The sequence below is a fragment of the Motacilla alba genome, chromosome 4, assembly GCF_015832195.1.
Source record: "Motacilla alba alba isolate MOTALB_02 chromosome 4, Motacilla_alba_V1.0_pri, whole genome shotgun sequence".
NCBI lineage: Eukaryota > Metazoa > Chordata > Aves > Passeriformes > Motacillidae > Motacilla > Motacilla alba.
The window spans coordinates 909,821-933,024 of NC_052019.1; the positions used below are offsets into that span (position 1 = coordinate 909,821).

The window sequence follows — 23,204 nt, forward strand, 5'->3', positions numbered from 1 at the left end:
AAGGCTTTGGGGGAATAATGGGATCATGGCAGCAGCTCCCCCGACACCTCCAAATCCCAAATCCCAGATCCCGGGAATGTTCCTTCTCCCCGTGGCCCTGCCCTGGGCTTGGCCCCTCCATCCTTTTGGGTTTGGGGCTGACCCTGCAGCAGAGGGGACAGCCTGGGCTCGGTGTGAGTGTGCAGCCTTTGGCTTTGCCCTTTTTCCCCGTTTCCAGCCTGGCAGGGAGAGGATCCAGCCCCTGGAATTCTTTCCCTGCAGAGCTGGGCTGGAGCTTCTTCCCCAGGCTGGTGTTTCCTCCTCTGGGGGGAAGATTTATCCACCTTTAGGAAATGCAGCTCAAACCTGGCCTTGAGGGCAGAGTCCTGCTGCCACCACAGCTTTCAGTGCCTGATTTCCCCCAGCCATCCAAAAATCGGGGTCTGGGTGAGGTTTTAGAGAACCTCTGAGGAGCCAGGTGTCAATTTGGGGCTGCAGGTGGCCGTCCCACCTTCGGCAGGGTTTGGGGTTTGAGCTGGGGCTGCTCAGAGCTCCCTGATGTCCACGGCGTGGCTTTGGGGCCACCAAGGGCCCTTCACACCTGATCACCAATTAAATTCTGCCGCTGACACTTCGCCAGTGTTTAGGAGCTTTTTTTTTTTATATTTTGTTTTCCTTCTTAGTTATTTTTTCCCCTGACAGTAATTAAAAGTGAAATTGTACATTTCTTGACAGACTCTTGCACATATGGAGAGTTTGCATTTAAACGTGCCTCTTTCAGTCATACAGATTTTGGGTGCTCTTTTTTTTCTTTATTTATTTATTTTCCCGCCGGAATTTTCCCCCGGCGCTCAGCCCCAGCCTCTGCCTGGCCCTGTTCCTCCCCAGCCTCGTCATCCCCGCTGGTTTGGGGGCGCCAGGGTTGGGGTTGGGGTTGGGGTTAGGGGGGCTTCGTTTGGGGCTGCGTTAATTAATGCCGAGCTCCGCGTGGGGGAAACGGAGCCGTAAATTAGTGGGAGCTGGCTCCGGGCCAGGGAACAAAGTCCCTGCAACTCCACGAGAGTGGGAGGAAAAGCTGGAGGAGGAGGAGGAGAAGGGAGAGGAGATGGGAAGGGAACGAGGCTGCCCAAGCCCCGTCCCCTTTTGCTGGGCACCGCTTCTCCGCGGCCCTGGCGCAGGCATTCCCTCCATCCGCGGGGATGGCCCCAGCTCACCCCTGGGAGGACAGGATTCCATTCCAGCCCTTCCCCAACTCCTGGGAATGAGCTGGGAGGAGGCGCTGGGGAAGGTCTGAGGGTGGGGAAGAGCTCCCAGCTTTTGGAGATGCGAGTGGCCTGGGAGTAAATGTATGGAGTTGAAGAGTGGCTTAGCCTCTTAATGCCGCGGGGTTTTGCAGGCAGAAAACACCTCCAGAAACGTGGGGTGCTCAGGGCACGGGGAGGGAGGCAAGGATGGCAGGGGTCTCTTATCTTCCTGGGAATCCTTTGTCCTGGCTGTGTTTGTGGGGCTGGTCCTTGGGATCCCCTTGTCTGCATCGCTTCCCTCTTCTTCAGCTTCTGATGGCCTAAAACAGGAAAAATTGGCCCTAAAGCAGGAAATGTGGCCCTAAAGCAGGAAAAATGCCCTGGAACCAGGAAACATGGCCCTAAAACAAGAAAAACTGCCTTAAACCAGGAAAAATGACCCAAAAACAGGAAAAAAAATGCCCTAAACTGGTAAAAAATGGCCCTGAAACAAGAAAAATGGTTCTATAGCAGGAAAAATGTCCCTAAAGCAGGAAAGATGGTCCTAAGAAAAGAAAAACTGCCTTAAACTAGGAAAAATGGATCTAAAACTAGAAAAACTGCCTTAAAGCAGGAAAAATGGCCCTAAAACAAGACAAAATTGTCCTAAAGCAGGAAAGCTGGCCCTAAACCAGGAAAGATGGCCCTAAAACAAGAAAAAACTGCCTTAAACCAGGAGCGCTGGCCCTAAGGCAGGTGCTCGTGTGTCAGGGATGGGATTTGCAGATCTGTGTCCCTGTGGTGCTGTCAGACACGGCCCAAGGACACTCTGGGCCCGGGACACACCTGTGTGGCCTCAGGTGCTGCCAGGGGTGACCTTGCAGAGCCTCTGGTGTCCCAGTACAGGCTCCAGCAGGAAACATCTGGCCAGATGTGCTGGGCTGGGCTGCCCCTAGCCTCGGGGAGACAGTAACGCACCAAAAAAAAAAGATGAATTAATTAAAATAAAATTAGTTAAAATAAATCCCAGGCTCACAAACAGGAGCAAAGTGCTCCCAGGTGGCTCTGCCGTCCTCAGATTCCAGTGGGATTTTCTCCTGGTGCCCCACAGAGGGAATGTGCCAAAGGAAAATGAGAACCCCCCTGTTCAAAGTGACAGCTTTGAACTCTTGCCTCCGTGCAGGGTTTGTGTTTCCCTCCAGAAACACCCAGATTAGGGAATTGTTTGGGTTTTATTGGGATCTTTGGGCTGGGTCAGCTGCCAGGGGATTTTCAGGGTGTATCATGAGCAGTAATTAAAGGTGCAGAGCTTTCAGGGGCAGCAACATCAGCCAGTTCCACCCCTGGAAAACAGAGAGACAGGAGGCTGATAACGACTGGGATGACAAAAATAACGGGAATGAAATAAAGCCAGAAATGAGGATAATTTATTCAAGTCCCTGGAAATCAGCGTGGCTGTTTGCATGCCTGGAGAAGCACGGAGAGCAAACCAGGGATGCTTTAATAATGAGAGAATCTCTCCTCTTGCAGGTTGTTGGTCTCCTCCTGCCCAACCAGACCCTGGCCTCCACTGTGTTTTGGCAGGTGAGGCTCCTTGGGAAGGGTGGGAACGTGGGGAGGTGCCTTGGTTTGAAAAGCCAGGGGTCTGCTGAGGGAGGCAGGAGCCTCCCCTGAAAGGGAAAATGCAAACCCCCTCCCTCTGAATTGCTATAATTTTGAAATTAAGGGGCTCTCAGGCAAAGGTGTGCGAATGGGAATAACAGTTCTTTACTAGGGAAATTAAAAATACAAATGTGATAGTACAAAAAAGAAAACAAACCCCTGCCAGAGTCAGAACAGGCCCTGACCCCCTGTGTGTCAGGGTGGTGGCACAGTGCCATTCCATGGTGGCTCAGCCCTCCTGCAGGGCCAGCTGTGGTTCTGCTGCAGCAGGGATCCTGGGCAAGGGGGGAGTTTTCCTCTGAAGCTCCAGGACTGCTGGAGATGGGCCTGGAATTCCTCTGGGAATGCAGGGGAGCAGAAAGCTGCTCCTCTGGGAATGCAGGGCAGCAGAAAGCTGCTCCTCTGGGAATGCAGGGGGCAGAGGCTGCTGTGGTGTCCCAAAGCTCAGATTGTATCCAGGTAGGAATGCTTGGCTCCTCCCCTGGGCAGAGCATCTCCCATGGGATGATGGAATTTTATCAGCCATGCAGGGACATTCACTGGGCATGAACAGAAGATAATTACAAATTAATGGCCCATGAACAGAAGATAATTAATAATTATTGGCCCATGAACAGCAGAGATCTCCTGGAGGGAGGATTGGTTGTGGAAGAGCTGAAGAGAACTGCCCCATGACCAGCAGATACCTGCCCCAGCTCTGGCAGGTGGCAGTAAAATACACACAATATTTTATAACCCAGGACAGGAGGGGAGAGCTGGGTTTTGCCCAGAGGACAGACTGCTGCTGTGGCTGTCCCACCTGGCCGTGCTTTAGGGACAGGATTCCATTCAGGGACAGGTCTGCAAGGGGCTGGAAACAAACCTGGGCTCCCCTTTTCATCCCACACCTTCCTGTGCCGTGGCAAGGAAGAGGCAGAACAGGCCAGAAGCAAAAGTCAGATTTTGGAGCCATTTTGTCCAGGTTCTTCCATGTGCACATCCATGGAGGGGTTGGCCCTAAACTCACCCATCTGCCTTCGGGAGGACGAGGAGCTGGGATTTTTCTTGGGGAAGGACGTTGGAAGGGCTGGGGATGATGGGAGGCCCTGTTGCTGGGAATTTTGGGAATAGGTGTGCATGGCAAAGCCCAGGACTCCTGCATTGAGTCTGCTACAGGAACTTTGGGGGAAAACAATCTGTGTGTAGGGAGGTGCTGGTGTGATTTCCCGTTCACATTCTGGGAATTAAGAGTAAGGGGAGGAAGCAGGCACGGGAAGGAGAGAGATCCATAGTAAACACGCCACAAGTGTGATTCCGTCGCCAGCTGAAACGAAGGAACGAGTTATTTTCAGCCTCCTTTCTATGGCAAATGTCTTTTTATTGTCTGCACTGAGAGTGGGGATGGAGCTGTGCAGCCAGGAAGGCTCTGAGCAGACTGGGATCTGCCTGGAGCGTGGGGAAGGCGGCGGGGCCGGGAGCACGGCGTGACAGCCGTGCCAGGAGTTTGGGGTCTGGTGGGTTTGGCTGGGAGCTGTCCCAGAGGAGGAGTGGCTGGGGACATCCTGGGTCGCTCAGGACTCTGAAGGCCACTCACCCGCCCTGTTTAGGGACATCTGGGATGGAATCCCAGGCTGGTTTGGGTGGGAAGGGACCTTAAATCCCATCCCATTCCACCCCAGGTGAGCAGGGACACCTCCCATTATGTCAGGGTGCTCCAAGCCCTGTCCAGCCTGGCCTTGGACACTTCCAGGGATTCAGGAGCAGCCCCAAGTGCTTTGTTCCAGCCAGTTTAATGCCATTTGTGTCCCTAAGCTGGGCCATCTGCTCGTCTCCTGCTCCTCAGAAGCCTCCTGTGACCCTCTGGGAGCCTTTGGAGCTCAGGAAGGGCCTGCTGGAATGGCGCTGGGCCTCCTGCTGCATCCTGACTGCACATGGGTTTGGCCAGGACGCCAGGAGGAACTTCTTCACATTAAGGGAGATTGGATATTGGAAGAGGCTGCCCAGGGGAGGCCCCATCCCTGGAGGTGTCCAAGGAAGGCCTGGAGGTGTCACTCCAAGCTCTGGGCTGGGGACAAGGGGGGATTGGGCACAGCTTGGACTCATCCTGGAGGGATTTTCCAGCCTCCGTGATCCTGGGATTCTGTGAGATTAAAACCCAGCGAGGGAGATGGGGCCAGGAGAGGAGTTGCCCATCCAAGGAAGCAGAACTGCCCTTGGGGTACCAGATACCTTGGAATTTCCATCCCCCTGTTTGAAGGACATCAGCTCCCACCCAGACCCTGCACCAGCGAGGTGTGGAGCTGGGAGCAGCCCAAGGGCAGATGAGATTTCCCTCAGAACTCCCAGGTCGTCAGATTTTGTTGGGTTTGTGCTGATTCTGTGTCTCTCTGTCCCGCAGTGGTTGAACCAGAGCCACAACGCGTGTGTGAACTATGCAAACCGCAACGCGAGCAAGGTGAGCCAGCTGTCACCGTGAGGGTGACAAACCTCCCTGGGCCCTGACTGCAGGGTGAGGGTGACCGTGACAAACCTCCCTGGGCCCTGACTGCAGGGTGACAGTGGTGACAAACCCCTCTGGTTCCTGACTGCAGGGTGAGGGTGGTGACAAACCTCCCTGGGCCCTGACTCCAGGGTGAGGGTGGTGACAAACCTCCCTGGGCCCTGACTGCAGGGTGACAGTGGTGACAAACCTCCCTGGTTCCTGACTGCAGGGTGAGGGTGACCGTGACAAACCTCCCTGGGCCCTGACTCCAGGGTGAGGGTGGTGACAAACCTCCCTGGGCCCTGACTCCAGGGTAACAGTGGTGACAAACCTCCCTGGGCCCTAACTCCAGGGCAGTGAGGGTGGCCATAAAAAACCTCCCTGGTTCCTGACTGCAGGGTGAGGGTGGTGACAAACCTCCCTGGTTCCTGACTGCAGGGTGACAGTGGTGACAAACCTCCCTGGGCCCTGACTCCAGGGTGAGGGTGGTGACAAACCTCCCTGGGCCCTGACTCCAGGGTGACAGTGGTGACAAACCTCCCTGGGCCCTGACTGCAGGGTGAGGGTGGTGACAAACCTCCCTGGGCCCTGACTCCAGGGCAGTGAGAGTAGCCATGACAAACCTCCCTGGGCCCTGACTGCAGGGTGAGGGTGGTGACAAACCTCCCTGGTTCCTGACTGCAGGGTGACAGTGGTGACAAACCTCCCTGGTTCCTGACTGCAGGGTGACAGTGGTGACAAACCTCCCTGGTTCCTGACTGCAGGGTGAGGGTGGTGACAAACCTCCCTGGTTCCTGACTGCAGGGTGACAGTGGTGACCAACCCCTCTGGTTCCTGACTCCAGCGTGAGGGTGGTGACAAACCTCCCTGGGCCCTGACTGCAGGGTGACAGTGGTGACAAACCTCCCTGGGCCCTGACTGCAGGGTGACAGTGGTGACAAACCTCCCTGGGCCCTGACTGCAGGGTGAGGGTGGTGACAAACCTCCCTGGGCCCTGATTCCAGGGTGAGAGTGGTGACAAACCTCCCTGATTCCTGACTCCAGCATGAGGGTGGTGACAAACCCCTCTGCTTCCTGACTCCAGGGCAGTGAGGGTGGTGACAAACCCCTGCAATTCCTGACTCCAGGGTGAGGGTGGTGACAAACCTCCCTGGTTCCTGACTCCAGCGTGAGGGTGGTGACAAACCTCCCTGGTCCTTGACTGCAGGGCAGTGAGAGTGGCCATGACAAACCTCCCTGGTTCCTGACTTCAGGGACTGAGGGTGGCCATGACAAACATCTCTGGTTCCTGATTTCAGGGTGAGGGTGGTGACAAACCCCTCTGGTTCCTGACTGCAGGGTGAGGGTGGCCGTGACAAACCTCCCTGGTTCCTGACTCCAGGGTGAGGGTGGTGAAAATGAAAAGGAGCGGGTTCAGTGGAGTTGCCCAAAAGGAACTTTAATAATGGGGTGAAAAACAACAAACCTGGGAAAGTCGAGCACAGTACGAGGGGCAGGAGACAAAGGGGAAGCAACAACATATACACGTGGGGTGGAACATTCTAGAACAATAACCATATAGGGGAAACAAGGAACCAAGAGAGGAGCAGAGCTTAGCATAACACACAGGGGATACATAACAGGGCATAACTGATGGGGGAGAAGGGCTTGGGCAGCTTAGCATGACAACACCAGAGGCTCACGGGGGAACTCTCAAGCTCACCCTAAGTTAAACAAATGATTCCCAGGGCTTGAAACTCACGCCTGATTCTTTTGGGGTAAAATCTGTCTGACTCTGAGTCTCAGCCAGACCAGTTCCCGCACACAGCCATGACAGAAACAGCAATCCTGCCTCTTCCCTGGCCATGAAACCTCTGGGGTGCCCACTGGGGGATTTCTAGACTGGCTGTTGTCCAGTGTTTAAACTCAGTGTAACCAGCACAAGGATCTGGGAGTCACTGCAGGCACAGAAATGAGGCTCAGGGCCTCGGAGCTGAACCAGTCCGTGGTCCCAACTGGTCTGGAAGGGTTTAACTGGGATCTGAAAGAGCACCGAGCAGAATGGTGCCTGCGTTGGGGGAGCAGGAGGAAGCTCCATGATCCCATCTCCCAAGGATTTTGTTCATGCTTGGAGGCAGTGGGAAGTGCTGGGGCTGTCCCTGGGGAACGCTGGGGCTGTTCCTGGGGAATGCTGGGGCTGTCCCTGGGGAATGCTGGGGCTGTCCCTGAGGAATGCTGGGGCTGTCCCTGGGGAATGCTGGGGCTGTCCCTGCTCCATCCTTTGTGGGGCTGTCTCTGCTCCATCCTTGGTGATACTGTCCCTGCTCCATCCTTGGTGGGGCCGTCCCTTCACCCTTCCTTCTCCTCAGCCTCCATTCATCCCGTGTTGGGATGTGGGAAGCTGAGCTGGAATCCATCCAGCTCACTGAGAGAACATTTCACAGACAAAATATTGACTGTGGCGAGTTTGGGGTTCAGCGCTCCAGGGTAGAAATGCTAATTTGGTACCATTTGCTGAATTTCACTCCCGTCCTTCCTTTGAGCTGCTATTATTATAATTTTCTGATGCCAATTAATTTTCCATTCCCTGTAACCTTGCTCAGGAGGCCACGATTTCCTCGCTTTTGCCTCTTGGGATGACAGCCCATGTGTCACAGAACAATATGACAAAATTAAACCTGTCTCTGCTCTGAAACAAATACACCAAAACCAAAACAAACAAACAAAAAAACTGGGGGAAAAAATGGGTTGAATATTAATAACCAGAAGTTTGTTTATTGAAAATATGTTTTGTTTTTCTTTCCAAAGCCTTCTCCGACATCCAAGTTCATCCAGGGCTACTTGGGAGCTGTCATAAGTGCTGTCTCAATAGCAGTGGGTAACTCTTTATATCTCTGGATTTCATGACTAAGGAGCTGCTTGGGAGATGTTTTTTGGATTGTTGAGCATGTTCATATCTTTTAATTGACTTAACTCCATCTTGATAACCAGTGAATGCCGTCACCTGGGGTGTGGCTGGCCCTGCATGCCCGAGCTTTGCAGCAGAACCACAATCCAGCCCCTCCTGCGCTGTGCCTTGGCTGCTCTGTGAACTCCCACTCCCCCTCGTGCATTAATATGTGGGGAACTAATTAACCAGGCTAATTTAGAGACCTCGAGGCTGCAGGGCCCTCCCTGGGTAGCAGGAGAGGAGAGGCAGAGCTCTGGAATGTTCTCCTGGGGGTGGAATTACATCTTTCCCTGTGGATGTGTTTCAAGCTGGAGCTGGAGTTCAGGTCACGGAACCCTGGAATGGGTTGGGTGGAAGAGACCTCAAATCCCACCCAGTGCCACCAATCCATGGCAGGGACACCTCCCACTGTCCCTGCTGCTCCCAATGTCCAGCCTAGCCTTAGGCACTGCCAGGGATCCAGGGATTCTCTGGGAATTCCAGCCCAGCCCCTGCCCACCCTCCCAGCCAGCAATTCCTTGCCAAGATCCCAGCCCAATCTCCCCTTTCCCAGTGGCAGCCATTCCCTGGCTCCTGTCCCTCTGTCCCTTGTCCCCAGTCCCTCTGCAGCTCTCCTGGAGCCCCTGCAGGCCCTGCCAGGGGCTCTGAGCTCTGCCTGGAGCCTTCCCTTCTCCAGGGGAGCATTCCCAGCTCTCCAGCCTGGCTCCAGAGCAGAGGGGCTCCAGCCCTGCAGCAGCTCCGGGGCCTCCTCTGCAGTTCTGTGTGAAATAATCTGTAAGAGGAGCTTTTAACATTCCTAAAATCAAGCTCTTGTGGCTTTTAATACATCCCCAGGAGCACAGGTTGGCATCAGGAGCAGGATCAGCTCTTCCCAAAGGGGCAGGAACAGTTTGGAGGAGCAACTTGGGAGAGTTATTCCTTACACTGGGATTTCAATTAAGCCCTGAACTGAGTGGTTGTACCTTTTCCTTTGGAGATCCCACAGCAGTTGGTATTTTTCCCTCTGGCCAAGACATTTCCCCATTTTTTCAGGTCACTGAGAATTTGCTACTTGTGCAGCTGCCAGACCATTTTCCAAAGGGTGTGGAGTTGTTGAAGTGCCTCGAGTTTTTGAGGGAGAACTCCATTTTATCGGGTACCCCTGTGCTGGATGGTTTGCCGTGTCTCAGTCTGTGTGCTGGGCACTGCTGCTCCTGTCCCCTCTGCTGTCCCTTCCTGCAGAGCTCACCCTGCTCACAGCCCAGCCTGGCTCACCTGGGCTCGCAGCCTGGCTCACCTGAGCTCCCAGCCTGGCACACCTGGGCTCCCAGCCTGGCTCACCTGGGCTCGCAGCCTGGCTCACCTGAGCTCCCAGCCTGGCTCACCTGAGCTCCCAGCCTGGCTCCCAGCCTGGCTCAGCTGAGCTCCCAGCCCAGCCTGGCTCACCTGGGCTCCCAGCCTGGCTCACCTGAGCTCCCACCTCCCTCACCCAGGAGCTGTGCCCACTTTTCCAGCTCAACTTTAACCCTAATCCCATCCTAACAACCTCAGCGCTTCGGTTTTCCATCCACAGCTTCCCGGGGAAGCATGGGATGGTTTCCCTGAGCTCCTCAGTGCTTAGGCCAGCGTTTTTGTCACCTTGTGAGTCCCTGGGGTGACAGTCCCCAGCTGGACGTGCTGCTGCCCCTCACACCCCCTCTTCCAGCCCCGGCACGCTCTGGTGCTGCTGATCCCGTGGTTTTGGCATTAATGCTCCTCTCCCTCTTGGAACAGGGGCAGATTAGAGGGGCAGGACACACGGACAAGGATCTTGGCAGAGCTTTGTCCCCCGAGCAGCTGGGAGGCTTTGGTAAGGACCCCGTGGATGTGGAGCTGTCCGTGCTGGCACAGCTGATGCAGGGCTTTGGGTCTGTAATCCCTTGGGGTCTGTAATTCCTTGGGGATCTGTAATTCCTTGGGGTCTGTAATTCCTTAGGGGTGTCTGTAATTCCTTGGGGTCTTTAGTTCCTTGGGGATTTATAATTCCTTGAGGTCTGTAATTCCTTGGAGATCTGTAATTCCTTGGGGTCTGTAATTCCTTGGGGGTGTCTGTAATTCCTTGGAGATCTGTAATTCCTTGGGGTCTTTAGTTCCTTGGGGATCTATAATTCCTTGAGGTCTGTAATTCCTTGGGGTCTGTAATTCCTTGGAGATCTGTAATTCTTGGGGATCTATAATTCCTTGAGGTCTGTAATTCCTTGGGGTCTGTAATTCCTTGGAGATCTGTAATCCCTTGAGGTCTGTAATTCCTTGGGGATCTATAATTCCTTGGGGTCTGTAATTCCTTGAGGTCTGTAATCCCTTGGGGTCTGTAATTCCTTGGGGATCTATAATTCCTTGGGGTCTGTAATTCCTTGAGGTCTGTAATCCTTTGGGGTCTGTAATTCCTTGGGGATCTATAATTCCTTGAGGTCTGTAATTCCTTGAGGTCTGTAATTCCTTGGGGTCTGTAATTCCTTGGGGATCTATAATTCCTTGGGGTCTGTAATTCCTTGAGGTCTGTAATTCCTTGGGGTCTGTAATTCCTTGGGGATCTATAATTCCTTGGGGTCTGTAATTCCTTGGGCTGCTCAGAGCCTGCAGGGCAGCTGGAGCAGAAGGGCAGCTCCAGAGTGCAGAAGGGACCTTGGGGTGCTGTGGGAAACACCCCTGTGCAACGAGGCGTGGGGAGCTCTGTGAGATGTGTAGGGAATAAAACTGGGGTGTTTGAGCCTCGCGCAAGCAGGGACCTCCCTGCAGGGGGGAGCTGCTGCCTCCTGGGCAGTGCCACCCTGTCCCCCAGGCTGGCATCCCGCTGGGATGCCCTGGGTGTGTGGAACAGTGCTGGCTCAGAGCTGTGGTGCTCCGGGGGTCAGAACAGTGCCACAGGGAGAGGCAGGAGCTTTCCGTGGGTCTGTGGATGGTCTGGGGTGGAGAAGGGCAAAAACCTTCAGGGGTTCTCCTTCCTGATGTTTGGGAGGTTTTCTTCCATGTGGAGCTGAAGGGCAGCAGCCTTTAGTGGTTCTTCTGGATGTTGGAAGTTTTTCCTCCACATGGAGCTGAAGGGCAAAAACCTTCAGGGATTCTTCTTCTATCATGATGTTGGAAGGAGCTTTTCCTCCACGTGAAATATGAAGGGCAGCAGCCTTTAGAGGTTCCTCTCCTTCTGGATGATGGGATGTTTTCCTCCTCGCTGAGCATGAAGGGCAAAAACCCTCAGGGGTTCTTCTTCTATCCTGATGTTGGAAGGAGGTTTTCCTCCACATGGAGCATGAAGGGCAAAAACCTTCATGGGTTCGTCTCCTTCCTGATGTTGGAATGTTTTCTTCCACGTGGAGCTGAAGGGCAAAAACATTTAGGGGTTCTTCTATCCTGATGTTGGAAGGAGGTTTTCCTCCACGTGGAGCATGAAGGGCAGCAGCCTTTAGAGGTTCTTCTCCTTCTGGATGCTGGGATGTTTTCCTCCTCGCTGAGCATGAAGGGCAAAAACCTTCAGGGGTTCCCCTTCCTGATGCTGGGATGTTTTCTTCCATGTAGAGCAGGAAGGGCAAAAACCTTTAGGGGTTCTTCTCCTTCCTGATGTTGGAAGGAGCTTTTCCTCCACATGAAATTTGAAGGGCAGCAGCCTTTAGAGATTCTCCTTTTGGATGCTGGGATGTTTTTCTCCACCTGGAGCATGAAGGGCAAAAACCTTCAGGGGTTCTTCTTCCTCATGTTGTGATGTTTTCTTCCACATGGAGCATGAAGGGCAAAAGCTTTTAAAGGTTATTCTTCTATCCTGATGTTGGAAGCTTTTCCTCCACAAAGACCATGAAAGGCAGCAGCCTTTAGTAGTTCTTCTTCTGTATGAAGGAAGCTTCTCCTCCATGGGGAACATGAGGGGCAAGAACCTTCAGGGGTTCTTTTTCTACCCTGATGTTGGAAGGAGGTTTTCTGCCATGTGAAATATGAAGGGCAGCAGCCTTTAGTGGTTCTTCTCCTTCTGGATGTTGGGAGCTTTTCCTCCACATGGAGCATGGAGGACAGAAGCCTTTAGAGATTCTTCTCCTTTTGGATGTTGGGATGTTTTCCTCCATGTGGAGCATGAAGGGCAAACACCTTCAGAGGTTCTTCTTCCTGATGTTGGGATGTTTTCTTCCATGTGGAGCAGGAAGGGTAAAAAAACGTTCAGGTGTTCTTCTATCGTGATGTTGGAAGCTTTTCCTCCATGTGAAATATGAAGGGCAAAAACCTTCAGGGCTTCTTTTTCTATCCTGATGTTGGAAGGAGCTTTTCCTCCACATGGAGCATGAAGGGCAGCAGCCTTTAGAGATTCTTCTCCTTCTGGATGTTGGGAGCTTTTCCTCCACATGGAGGACAGAAGCCTTTAGAGGTTCTTCTCCTTTTGGATGTTGGGATGTTTTCCTCCACGTGGACCATGAAGGGCAAACACCTTCAAGGATTCTTCTTCTATCCTGATGTTGGAAGGAGGTTTTCCTCCACGTGAAATATGAAGGGCAGCAGCCTTTAGAGGTTCTTCTCCTTCTGGATGTTGGAAGCTTTTCCTCCACGTGGAGCTAAAGGGCAAAAACCTTCATGGATTCTTCTTCCTGATGTTGGGAGCTTTTCCTCTGTGTGAAATATGAAGGGCAGCAGCCTTTAAAGGTTCTCCTTCTGCATGTTGGGATGCTTTTCTCCACCTGGAGCAGGAAGGGCAAAAACCTTCACGGGTTCTTCCTGTATCCTGATGTTGAAAGGAGTTTTTCCTCCACATGGAGCATGAAGAGCAGCATATGAGGTTTTTTTTAGAGGTTCTCCTTCTGGATGTTGGGAGGTTTCCCTCCATGCAGAGCACGAAGAGCCGCAGCCTTCACAGGTGTTTTTTCCTGCTGCTGGGAGGAGGTTTTCCCCACGTGAAGGGCAGCAGCCTTTAAAGGTTCCTCTCCTCTCTGATGTTGGAAGAAAACCCTCCCAGCAGAGCAGGGATGGCACAGGGGGTGTGCAGTGAGGTTCCTGTGTCCCCACAGGCATCCCAGTGGGAAACACTCCTGAAGTTGTGGAATGCTGTGTCCTGAAGCCCCTCACAACTCCCACCAGCCTGGAGAAAGGCCTGCCCAGCAGGGAGGCCTTGGGATGTGGGGCCAGTCATTAGGGGGAGACCCTTCCCTGCGTGCAGGTGGAAAAGGGCCGGGAGAAGCCCAGAGAGGACAGAGCAGTGAATGTGTGGCTGTGCCTCACCCTCTGTATCTCACACCAGGGACAAGCACACTGCTCCATCAGGGCTGGGTTTGGCCTCATTGTCCTGCACTTAAATGGGAAATCTTTGCAAATATCCTGATTTTCTTCCCTTTATATAGAGAGAGGAATTGCTACAACCACAACTCCTGATTTCCAGCCCTACAGGGTGAATCTGGGGAGGAATCAATATTCTTTTATTCCACATTTCCCTCCCCATATTTCCTTTTCTCTCTAACTACTCCCATCCCAACCCAAGTCTGAGCACAGAGCTGTGCCAGGTCCAGAATTTCATCCCTTCTCCTGTGCATGACTCAGGTGGAGGAATCACTTGAAATAAGGCTGGGAAAGGTGTTGGGGCTGGAACAGATCCCAAATCCCAAATCCCATCCCAGGGCAGGGACACCTCCCACTATCCCAGGGTGCTCCAAGCCCGTGTCCCACCTGGCCTTGGACATTCCAGGGATCCAGGAGCAGCCACAGCTGCTCTGGGAATTCCATCCTCTAACATCTCCATTTCTCTTTCTGTGATTGTAGTTTATTTTCATCCCACCTTCCCCCCGCCAGCCTCTTCCCTGCCTTTTCTTTTGCTCCCTCAATTTACCGCTGCTCTGAAGAGTGATAATGTAATTTTTTTCCCCAAACAATTGTGTGGATTCCTGGGATTAGGCTCCAATTCCTGATATCTGGCTGCTGTTCCTGCTGGTGGTGCATGAAGTGCAATTAACACCAGCTGGTTTTCCTAAACAAGGCAAACAAAGGCAGGGAGAAGTAAAAAGACTTGACAAAGACCAAGCATGTTCTAAATGTTTGGAATTTTTTATTCCCCCAGTATTCCAGTGCCAAGAGCTGCACAGATCAGGGGGGCTGTGATGAGACAGAAACTCTTTCCAGCTGACACACACACACTCTTACTCTGCTATTTTTCACGCTTTTAGAAGATTAAAAAAGCTGCACGAAGCCGATTTCATTGGCAGCAATTGCTTTTTAGATATTATAATTTTATACAGATAATAATTATTAATAACAACTTTATTATTTCTATGTGGAAGTAGGTTTCTTTTGCCCAGGGAAATTGGGCAATCCCTGGCAGTGTCCAAGGGCAGCTCGGAGCACCCTGGCCCAGTGGGAGGTGTCCCTGCCATGGCAGGGCTGCATGAGAGGGGATTTAAAGCCCTTCCAACCCAACCCATCCCAGCATTTTCTGATTCCTGATCCCAGATCCCAGCTCCACTTGCTCTGGCACTGCTGATCCCTTTTGGTTCTGGCTCAGCTCCTCAGGACTTTGGCCTTAGATCAAACTCCATGGGTCAGAAGTGACTCTTGGGGCTGTGCTGAAAGACCTGAGTTAAATCAGCCCCAGCCAAGGACCACGAGCAGCCATTGCCTGTTTCCTACTGCTGCTGGGACCTTTGGATTGGTGACTGGTGGGCTTAACCTGGGCTCACCCCTCTGGAACCCTCTGGGGTCATTTTTTGGGTCCCTCTGGACCTTCTCCTTGAAGCACAGCTTCCAGTTTTGCTGTGGGATTGGAGCTTTCTCCATCAGCTTTTCAATTTCCCTGATCACAGCTTCCAGTTCTGCCAAGAGCAGCTCCAAATCCTGCTCCTTGTGCTGCTGGAGACCTTGTGGAGACCCTCCAAGGGGTTTCTGTGTCTGGCAGCACCCCCTGGCCACGTTTCCTGGCCGCTGAGCTGGGTCAGCCCCTCCTTGTCCATCTGTGTGCCCTGGGGGGACCCTGGCCACGGGTGCTGTCCCCTCCCTGGGACAGGAGGGGTTCTGATGGGCCCTGGCAGGGCACTGTAGCTTGTGGGAAATGGATTTGTAGAGAATTGTTAAAGTTTGGTAGAAGGTTCACATGGCGTGTATTTGCATACAAACTTTGAAATTAGAAATACTGATACAGAAATGCTATAGAAAATTCTGAAACAGAACAGAAAATTCTGTCCTATGGAACAGGATAGACCTTGTTGAGAGAGAAATGGAATTAGAAATGAGTTTTAAAAGGTGGTTCTGTAAATAAGATTAAGTGCTTTAGAGAAATGGAATTATGAAAGATGGATTGTAGCAGGACTTATGGGGTAATTTTAAATGGTTAACTTTAAGGTATTTATAAAGCTAATAAATTAAAAACCACTTATACTGTGTTATAATTAGGAAATAGTTTCTGATAGTAATTATAATATCTGTATTGCTTTGCCCTTCACATGAGACTCAAGCTAGAATAAAAGGTTTTAAAACTCCTCTTAGTTGCCCCATCTCTGAGTCAGAACAGGGCTTAATCCAACACAGCTCAGCCAAGAAACCCCTTGGTGACAGCCAGGGTGACCCTGTGGGACAGGGCCTCAGTTGTCCCCAGTAAAAGGAGCCCAGCCAGGTGTGAGCTCAGCCCCTCTGATGTGCAGGGCTGGGGCTCCCTCCTTCCCCTGCCTGCCCAGCACACCAGGGCTTGTCGCTTCTATCCAGGTTTATTTCAGGGCAGGTTTGGGGTTTATGGGCTGTCAGCACAGACACAAATAAATATTTGGTTCTCCCTTAGCAACCGGAGCTAAATTCTGCCAGAAGTAGGTGTTGTGTCTTCTTCTGGGTGAGGGGGAGCAGCAGTGCCACGTAACCATGGCTGCAGCCAGGTTTGGGGTGATCCCTGCGCTTCCAGTGTCCCTGCTCAGCACCCTGATGCTCCTTTCCCTTCACCTCACGGGGTTCAAATTCAGGTGATTAATGCCATTAATATCAGCCGCTAATGACCCACCTTGGACTCACTGCTGGCCCCCCAGGAGAGGGTTTAAAGCAGCTCTTCATGGGCAGACCCAGAGCTCTTTATTTTGGAAGTGCTTTCTTGCTTCCTGACCCCAGATCCTGCCTCTGCAGGAGCCACTGGAGGTGGGGAACGAAAGCAAAATGCCACTGCTGCCAGGGGATGTCCTGCTGCTCTGGGTTATCCCGGTGGGCACCACCGTGCCAGGCTGGGCACTTCCACCTGAGTGTCTTTAGAACCAAGCTAGGTGAAAGCTGGAGAGGAGCAGGAATGCTTGAGTGTGCTGGTCTGCTTGGATCCTGGGGCTGGAGCACCTGGCGCAGCTGAGGGAGCTGGGAAAGGGGCTCAGCCAGCAATCCCATTCCTTCCCTTTCCAGCAATCCAAATCCTTCCCTTTCCAGCAATCCCATTCCTTCCCTTTCCAGCAATCCCATTCCTTCCCACACCGTCAATCCCATTCCTTCCCATGCCATCAGTCCTTTGCTTTGCTTTCCAGCAATCCCTTTCCATCCCATTCCAGCAATCCCATTCCTTCCCACACCATCCATACCAATCCTTTGCTTTCCATTTCTTCCCATTCCAGCAATCTCGTTCATTCCCTTTCCATCAAACCCATCCCATCCCTTTTCAGCAACCCCTTTCCTTCCCTTTCCATCAATCCCATTCCTTCCCACACCATCAATCCCATTCCTTCCTATGCCATCAATCCCTTTCCTTCCCTTTCCAGCAATCCCATTCCATCCCTTTCCATCAATTCCAATCCTTCCCTTTCCAGCAATCCCAGTTCTTCCCTTTCCATCAATTCCAATCCTTCCATTTCCAGCAATCCCATTCCATCCCTTTCCATCAATCCCATTCCTTCCCTTTCCATCAATTCCAATCCTTCCATTTCCAGCGATCCCATTCCATCCCTTTCCAGCAATCCCGCTCCTTCCCGTGCCGTGGGGCTGCTCCTCCATCCCGGGGCTGCTCCTCCCTCCCCGCTCGCGCGCCGACCTCTCTCACACCATTTCTCGCACCGACCTCTCACACACCATTTCTCGCTCTCCTCTCCAGGTGGAGGTGCCCCTGTGGATTTTTCCAATCCACTCCTTGTTCCCGATAATTGTCTGCGAGGCTGCGCTGACAGCCTGCGAATGGGGTGTGATGTCCATAATCAGCCGGGAGAGCTGCAGCCCTCCCACCGCCTCGGCTCCGCGCTGCTCGGGGCAGCCAGGAGACGCTCAGGGGCTGGAGGAAGTCGGGAGAGGGATGGGAGGGGATGGAGCGTGGCCTGGCTCCCTCCTCCATGGGATCAGGGGGAAAACCCCAGGCGATCCGAGGAGCTGGTGATCAACTTCTGTTTCAAATGAAGTTTAAGTTGGAAATGAAGCGGTGCCTGCTCTAAAGTCTGCATCTCTGTGCTCCAAAGCTGTTCCTGCACATCCCTTTCCCTGCTCATTCTCAGACCCCACAAGGAGTGGTTGGATCTCTCGGAGCGAAAACTCAGCCTGGCAGCTCCTCCATGGAGCCCCGAAATCGCTGGAGCTGAGCAGCCATTCCCAAAGGCACAGCCTTGTGGGGGACAAGGACATGGGGCTCTCTGGGAATGCTCCCAGTGCCCATCATCATCCCATCCCTGGAGTTAGGAGCACCTGGCACCTGCTGGTGCTGCCAAGCCCATCCCTGGGAGTGTGCCAGGCCAGGCTGGACGGGCTGGGAGCAGCTGGGATGGTGGAAGATGTCCAAGGCAGGGAGTTGGAAGTAGATGATCCTTAAAGCTCCTCCTGTGACTGTCCCCTCCCAAACTCCATGTGCCTCTCTGCAGCATTTCCTCTCTCGTTTCACTGGGATGTCTCCGTTTCCAGCAGGTTTGTTCTCATCCGTCCCTTCCCCTCTCCGCCCCAGCAGTGCTGCTGCCTCTGGACAGGATCCAGGTGCATGGAAATTTGGTATGAGACAGCTCCCTCTTGCCTTGGGCACGGCCCCTCATCCTCCTTGCTCCACCATCTCCCAAACCAGGTGTGTTGTGCTCTCAGCACGAATCCCACATTTCTCCAGCCTCGCTCCAGACTGCACCGTGCTCTTCCCTTGAAGCATCCAGCTGTGGGGCTGCTGCGGTCATCCCTGCTGGAATTGTCTTGGGAGTGATGTTTGCTCCTTCCCTTACTCTTGCTCCTCTCTAAGTTCCTTCCCCACTCGCATCCTGATTGCTTTCCCTTCCCTTAGACTCTTCCATTCTGTTCTCCTTGGCTTGGGAAAGCTCCAGTTGGGAAAGAGCCCAGTTTTCCATCTCTCTGCCTCCATCTTCACCTCCCAGCCCTAATGAATGAGTTTTTTCCTTCCTTCTCCTAATGCTCTTTTCTCCAGCTCGGCTGAATGGGACTCATCAGACCCAATTAGTTCCAATCCAATCTGGTGACGGGGGGGGGGATGAGGGATAACCTCCTTTGGAGCCATTCCTTCCAAGTTGACTCTCCAGGTCCCTTGAACAGCCAGCTCCAGCTGCAGTGCTCAGGGATGTCCTGGAGTTAAATCCCCTAAATCAGTGGAGATTTCACAGCACAGTCCGTGAAGCAATGTTTGGGTGGTGTCATCTACCAGCTAATGCACGCCAGACTCCTGAGATTCCTCTATTTTATAAAATTCCCTCCCAATATGAAGTGAAATAACGCCTCTGATGGATTTACTGCTCTAGGCTGGGTTTAAGAGGCGTGGGCTTGGCCATTGCCAATGTCAGGCATTCAAAGCCATCTCTCAGTCTTCGAAACTCTTCATAAAAAGGCAGAAAAAAAGCAGGGAATTTTTAAAAATTCCCATTGTTTTAGAAGTGGTGTCTTGGTAGACATGAGGTCAGAACCTTGTGAGACAAGGAGAAGAAAAGGAGTCAGAAATGTTGGTCTCTGACAGTGCCTGATGGTTTCTGCTTCGAAGTGTGGTGACCTCACAAACATTCTGCTGAGGGAATGTTGTTGATGCTGGAACGAAACAACAAAGCGGGGAGCTACAGAAATGGCAGGAATTCTTGGCACTCAGGAGGAGGAGGAGGAGGAGGAGGAGGAGGGAGGAAGGGCAGAGTGCTGCCAGAGGCACAGTAGAGCCCTGGCTGAGCTTCCTCTCCCACTGGCGGTGTTTGATCCCGGTTTGGTGTTGAGGGATGTTAGGAAGTGTTGGTGTCACGTATCCCTGTGTCCAGCCATGTGTCCCTGCGTCCAGCCGTGTGTCCCTGGGCCCAGTCACGTATCCCTGTGTCCACTCGTGTCCCTGTGTCCAGCCATGTGTCCCTGGGTCCAGCCGTGTGTCCCTGGGTCCAGCTGTGTGTCCCTGGGTCCAGTCACGTATCCCTGTGTCCACTTATGTGTCCCTGTGTCCAGATATGTGTCTGTGTGTCCACTCATGTGTCCGTGTGTCCACTCACATGTCCATGTGTCCAGTCACATATTCCTGTGTCCGGTCAGCATAAATCTATCCCTGTGTCCACTTATGTGTCCCTGTGTCCACTCATGTGTCCCTGTGTCCAGATATGTGTCTGTGTGTCCACTCATGTGTCCCTGTGTCCACACATTTGTCCCTGGGTCCTGTCACGTATCCCTGTGTCCATTTATGTGTCTGTGTGTCCAGTCATGTGTCTGTGTGTCCAGCTGTGTGATCCTGTGTCCAGCCGTGTGTCCTTGTGTCCAGTCATGTGTCCCTGTGTCCAGTGACGTATTCCCATGTCCAGTGATGTATTCCTGTGTCCACTCATGTGTCCCTGTGTCCAGCCCTGTGTCCCTGTGTCCACTCATGTATCCCATGTGTCCCTGTGTCCAGCCATCTATCCCATGTGTCCCTGTGTCCAGCCATGTGTCCCATGTGTCCCTGTGTCCAGAGCTGTGTCCCTGTGTCCAGCCATCTATCCCTGTGTCCAGCCATGTATCCCATGTGTCCCCGTGTCCAGCCCTGTGTCCCTGTGTCCAGCCATGTATCCCATGTGTCCCCGTGTCCAGCCCTGTGTCCCTGTGTCCAGCCATCTATCCCATGTGTCCCTGTGTCCAGCCATGTATCCCATGTGTCCCCATGTCCAGCCCTGTGTCCCTGTGTCCAGCCATGTATCCCATGTGTCCCCGTGTCCAGCCCTGTGTCCCTGTGTCCAGCCATCTATCCCATGTGTCCCTGTGTCCAGCCATGTATCCCATGTGTCCCCATGTCCAGCCCTGTGTCCCTGTGTCCAGCCATGTATCCCATGTGTCCCTGTGTCCAGCCCTGTGTCCCTGTGTCCAGCTGCCCCAGCACCCTCAGCCACATCAAGGGAGTGCTCTGGAGGAGGAAACCCCAGCAATCCAGGCCATTGGAAAAAGCTGGATTTGATCTGGTCACAGAATGGGAATGTGCACCATGGATAACTCCCCATCCCTGGCAGTGTCCCAGGCCAGGCTGGACATGGGGGCTTGGAGCAGCCTGGGACAGTGGGAGGTGTCCCTGCCTTGGATGTTCTTTAAGGTCCCTTCCCACCCAAACCATTCTGGAGTCCTGTCAAACTCTGGAGCAGGCTGCCCAGAGAAGCTGAGCTGCAAAGGGAGGCACGGCATAGCAGGAAGCAGCTTCAGGCTGCGCCAGGGAAGGTTTAGTTGGATTTCAGGAAGAATTCCTTCACCAAAGTTGTCAAGAACAGCTGCCCAGGGCAGGGGTGGCATCCCCATCCCTGCAGGGATTTCCCAGCCCTGTGGATGTGGCACTTGGGGACACGGGGCAGTGGTGGCCTTGGCAGTTGGTTGGACTCGATCTTGGAGGGCTTTTCCAGCCTCGGTGATCCTGTGGTTGTGCCAGGTTGGGTGTGGTGAATCCCCCCTGGTTCTGTGCCACGTGTCCATCACCAGTGCTGCAGACCCTGCTCGCTGACGGGGTGATGGTCACAACAATAAACCTGGCCTTGGTTTTTAGTGATGAATTTGCCTCAACAGCGTCCTTCGGCCAATCCCGAGTAATTAAACTCATTAACATCTCCTTGATGACCTTTTGCGTTGGTGGCCTGAGGTTGAGCAGTTCCTGCCCTGTTTACCCTCATCCTGCCTCATGGCCTGTGGGAAGGAGTTCACAGATCAGCCGCAGCAATTTCCAAACTGTAGAAAACAAACCCTCATTAGTTTCCTATATCCAGCCCTTGTGTTGAGGATTTGGAGATGGGATTTAATCTCCAGCAACATTTAATTTCATCTTCCCAGCAGGGGGGTTGCTGTAAGTGGGGGCTGAGTTCATCACATTAAATCTGGAGGTAAAATGCTTTTATTTCACTGCCCTCACAGTGGTGATTTTATTTCACTCCCAGACTCAGCTTTTCTCTTTCAAAAGCTGCTGCTCTTCCACTTCATTGTCAAATCCTCCACCAAACCTCCAAGCTGGGGCTGCAAACCCAATAAAATTTGTCATGGACACAGATTAACCACATCCAGACTAAATACCTGAGTCCATGAGGCAGACCAGCAAAGCCAGGCTTAAAACTGGCTTCTCTTAAAGCCACACAGGATTTTAGACTGTGTTACAGCTTCTGGAGGTGTTCAGACTTTGAAAAGACTCATCCTAACAATTGGAAAATTTAAAAAAAATAAATCATTCAGTCATTTTTGAGGGGGAAGAAGTTCAAGACAAGCCCTCACCAAGCAGAATCACCATGGCTCTCTCGGACTCAGCTCTAGGGCATTTGCTGAGGACAAGAGGAGGAGCTCCTGCTTAGGTCTGGGTGAAAACCCTGGGAAAGGTGCTGGAAATATTTCCTGGGGCAGGAGAAGCAGCCCTGTGCTCGTGCAGGGCTCACCCAGCAGTTGTGCTTCTCCCCCTCTTCCTCCCAGGCTCCGGCACGCCGGGATGTGCTGGGATGTGCATGTATAATGTAGCAGCCTGCAAAATATCTTCTCCCAGGCTTCTCTTTGCTTTTTAAATCACTCCCCCCCACCAAAAAAAAAAAAATTGCTGTTTTCTGGCAGCTTTCTGATTTTGGCTGATTTTATTTTTCCTTAATTTTGCTGCATTTTGGGCTGAAAACATTTCAGCCACACATTGCTCAAGGCTTCCAATTCCAGCTGAAAATTCCTGGGTTGGGGCTGTTTGGTTTAGTTTGTGCATTTGGGGTTTTTTGGGGGAGATGAAAAAGAGAAAATATTGCAAGGAAGAGTAATTAAAGACTGAAGTCATTCCCCATGAATAGATTGGGTTAATTTTTCACCCCACGTCTGCATGAAGCTGATTTTGATGGAAATTATCCCAGCTTTCAGCATCATCAATGTGAGAGTCAGGAGGCAGCGACTCTGGGTTTCTGTGAACATCCACAATGCCCCAGCTCCATGACAAACGATGGAGTTCTGCATTGTCCAAGGGTTGGACAAGGCAACAAAAATAAATCCAACGTAATAATAAACTTTACAGCCCAATTGTTGGCACTGGAGGGGATTGGTTGTGTAGTCCAGACCCTTGGAGAAGGAATTAATTGTGCTGGGCCACCACCACCACTGAAATCTGGGTTTTTCCCAGCCAGGTGAGGACTGCCACTCCCAAGGATTTTGTGGTGGATGGGGAAAATGATGGTGAACTGGGCAAAAATCCAGCCAAGGGCAATTCCAGAGGGGCTGGATGGTGTTGGAGTGGTTTCTGGCTTATCTTTCAGCTGGGAAGGGTTTAAACCCAACAGCTGGGCTCAACCCTACATATAAACCCAACCCAGCTGGGTTCAAGCCTTCATTTAAACCCAGCTGCTGGGTTCAATCCTTCATTTAAACCCAACAGCTGGGCTCAACCCTACATATAAACCCAACCCAGTTGGGTTCCATCCTTCATTTAAACCCAACTGCTGGGTTCAACCTTCCATATAAACCCAGCCCAGCTGGGTTCAAGCCTTCATTTAAACCCAACAGCTGGGTTCAACCTTCTGTATAAACCCAACAGCTGGGTTCAACCCTACATATAAACCCAGCCCAGCTGGGTTCAATCCTTCATTTAAACCCTGTGGTTTGGTCCAGTCCAACTGTTGGG

General features: G+C 52.5%; 1 protein-coding gene across 2 annotated transcripts in view; it reads left to right on the plus strand.

Moving 5' to 3' along the window:
• The window catches only part of SFXN5 (sideroflexin 5), a 117,794-nt gene that overhangs the window by 51,386 nt on the left and 43,204 nt on the right, over positions 1 to 23,204 (plus strand). For both annotated transcript variants that reach the window (XM_038136161.1, XM_038136162.1), the window contains exons 7-9: positions 2,733 to 2,786; positions 5,242 to 5,298; positions 8,113 to 8,178. In XM_038136161.1, the coding sequence (XP_037992089.1) occupies positions 2,733 to 2,786; positions 5,242 to 5,298; positions 8,113 to 8,178 (177 nt within the window). The remainder of the gene's footprint in view (positions 1 to 2,732; positions 2,787 to 5,241; positions 5,299 to 8,112; positions 8,179 to 23,204) is intronic.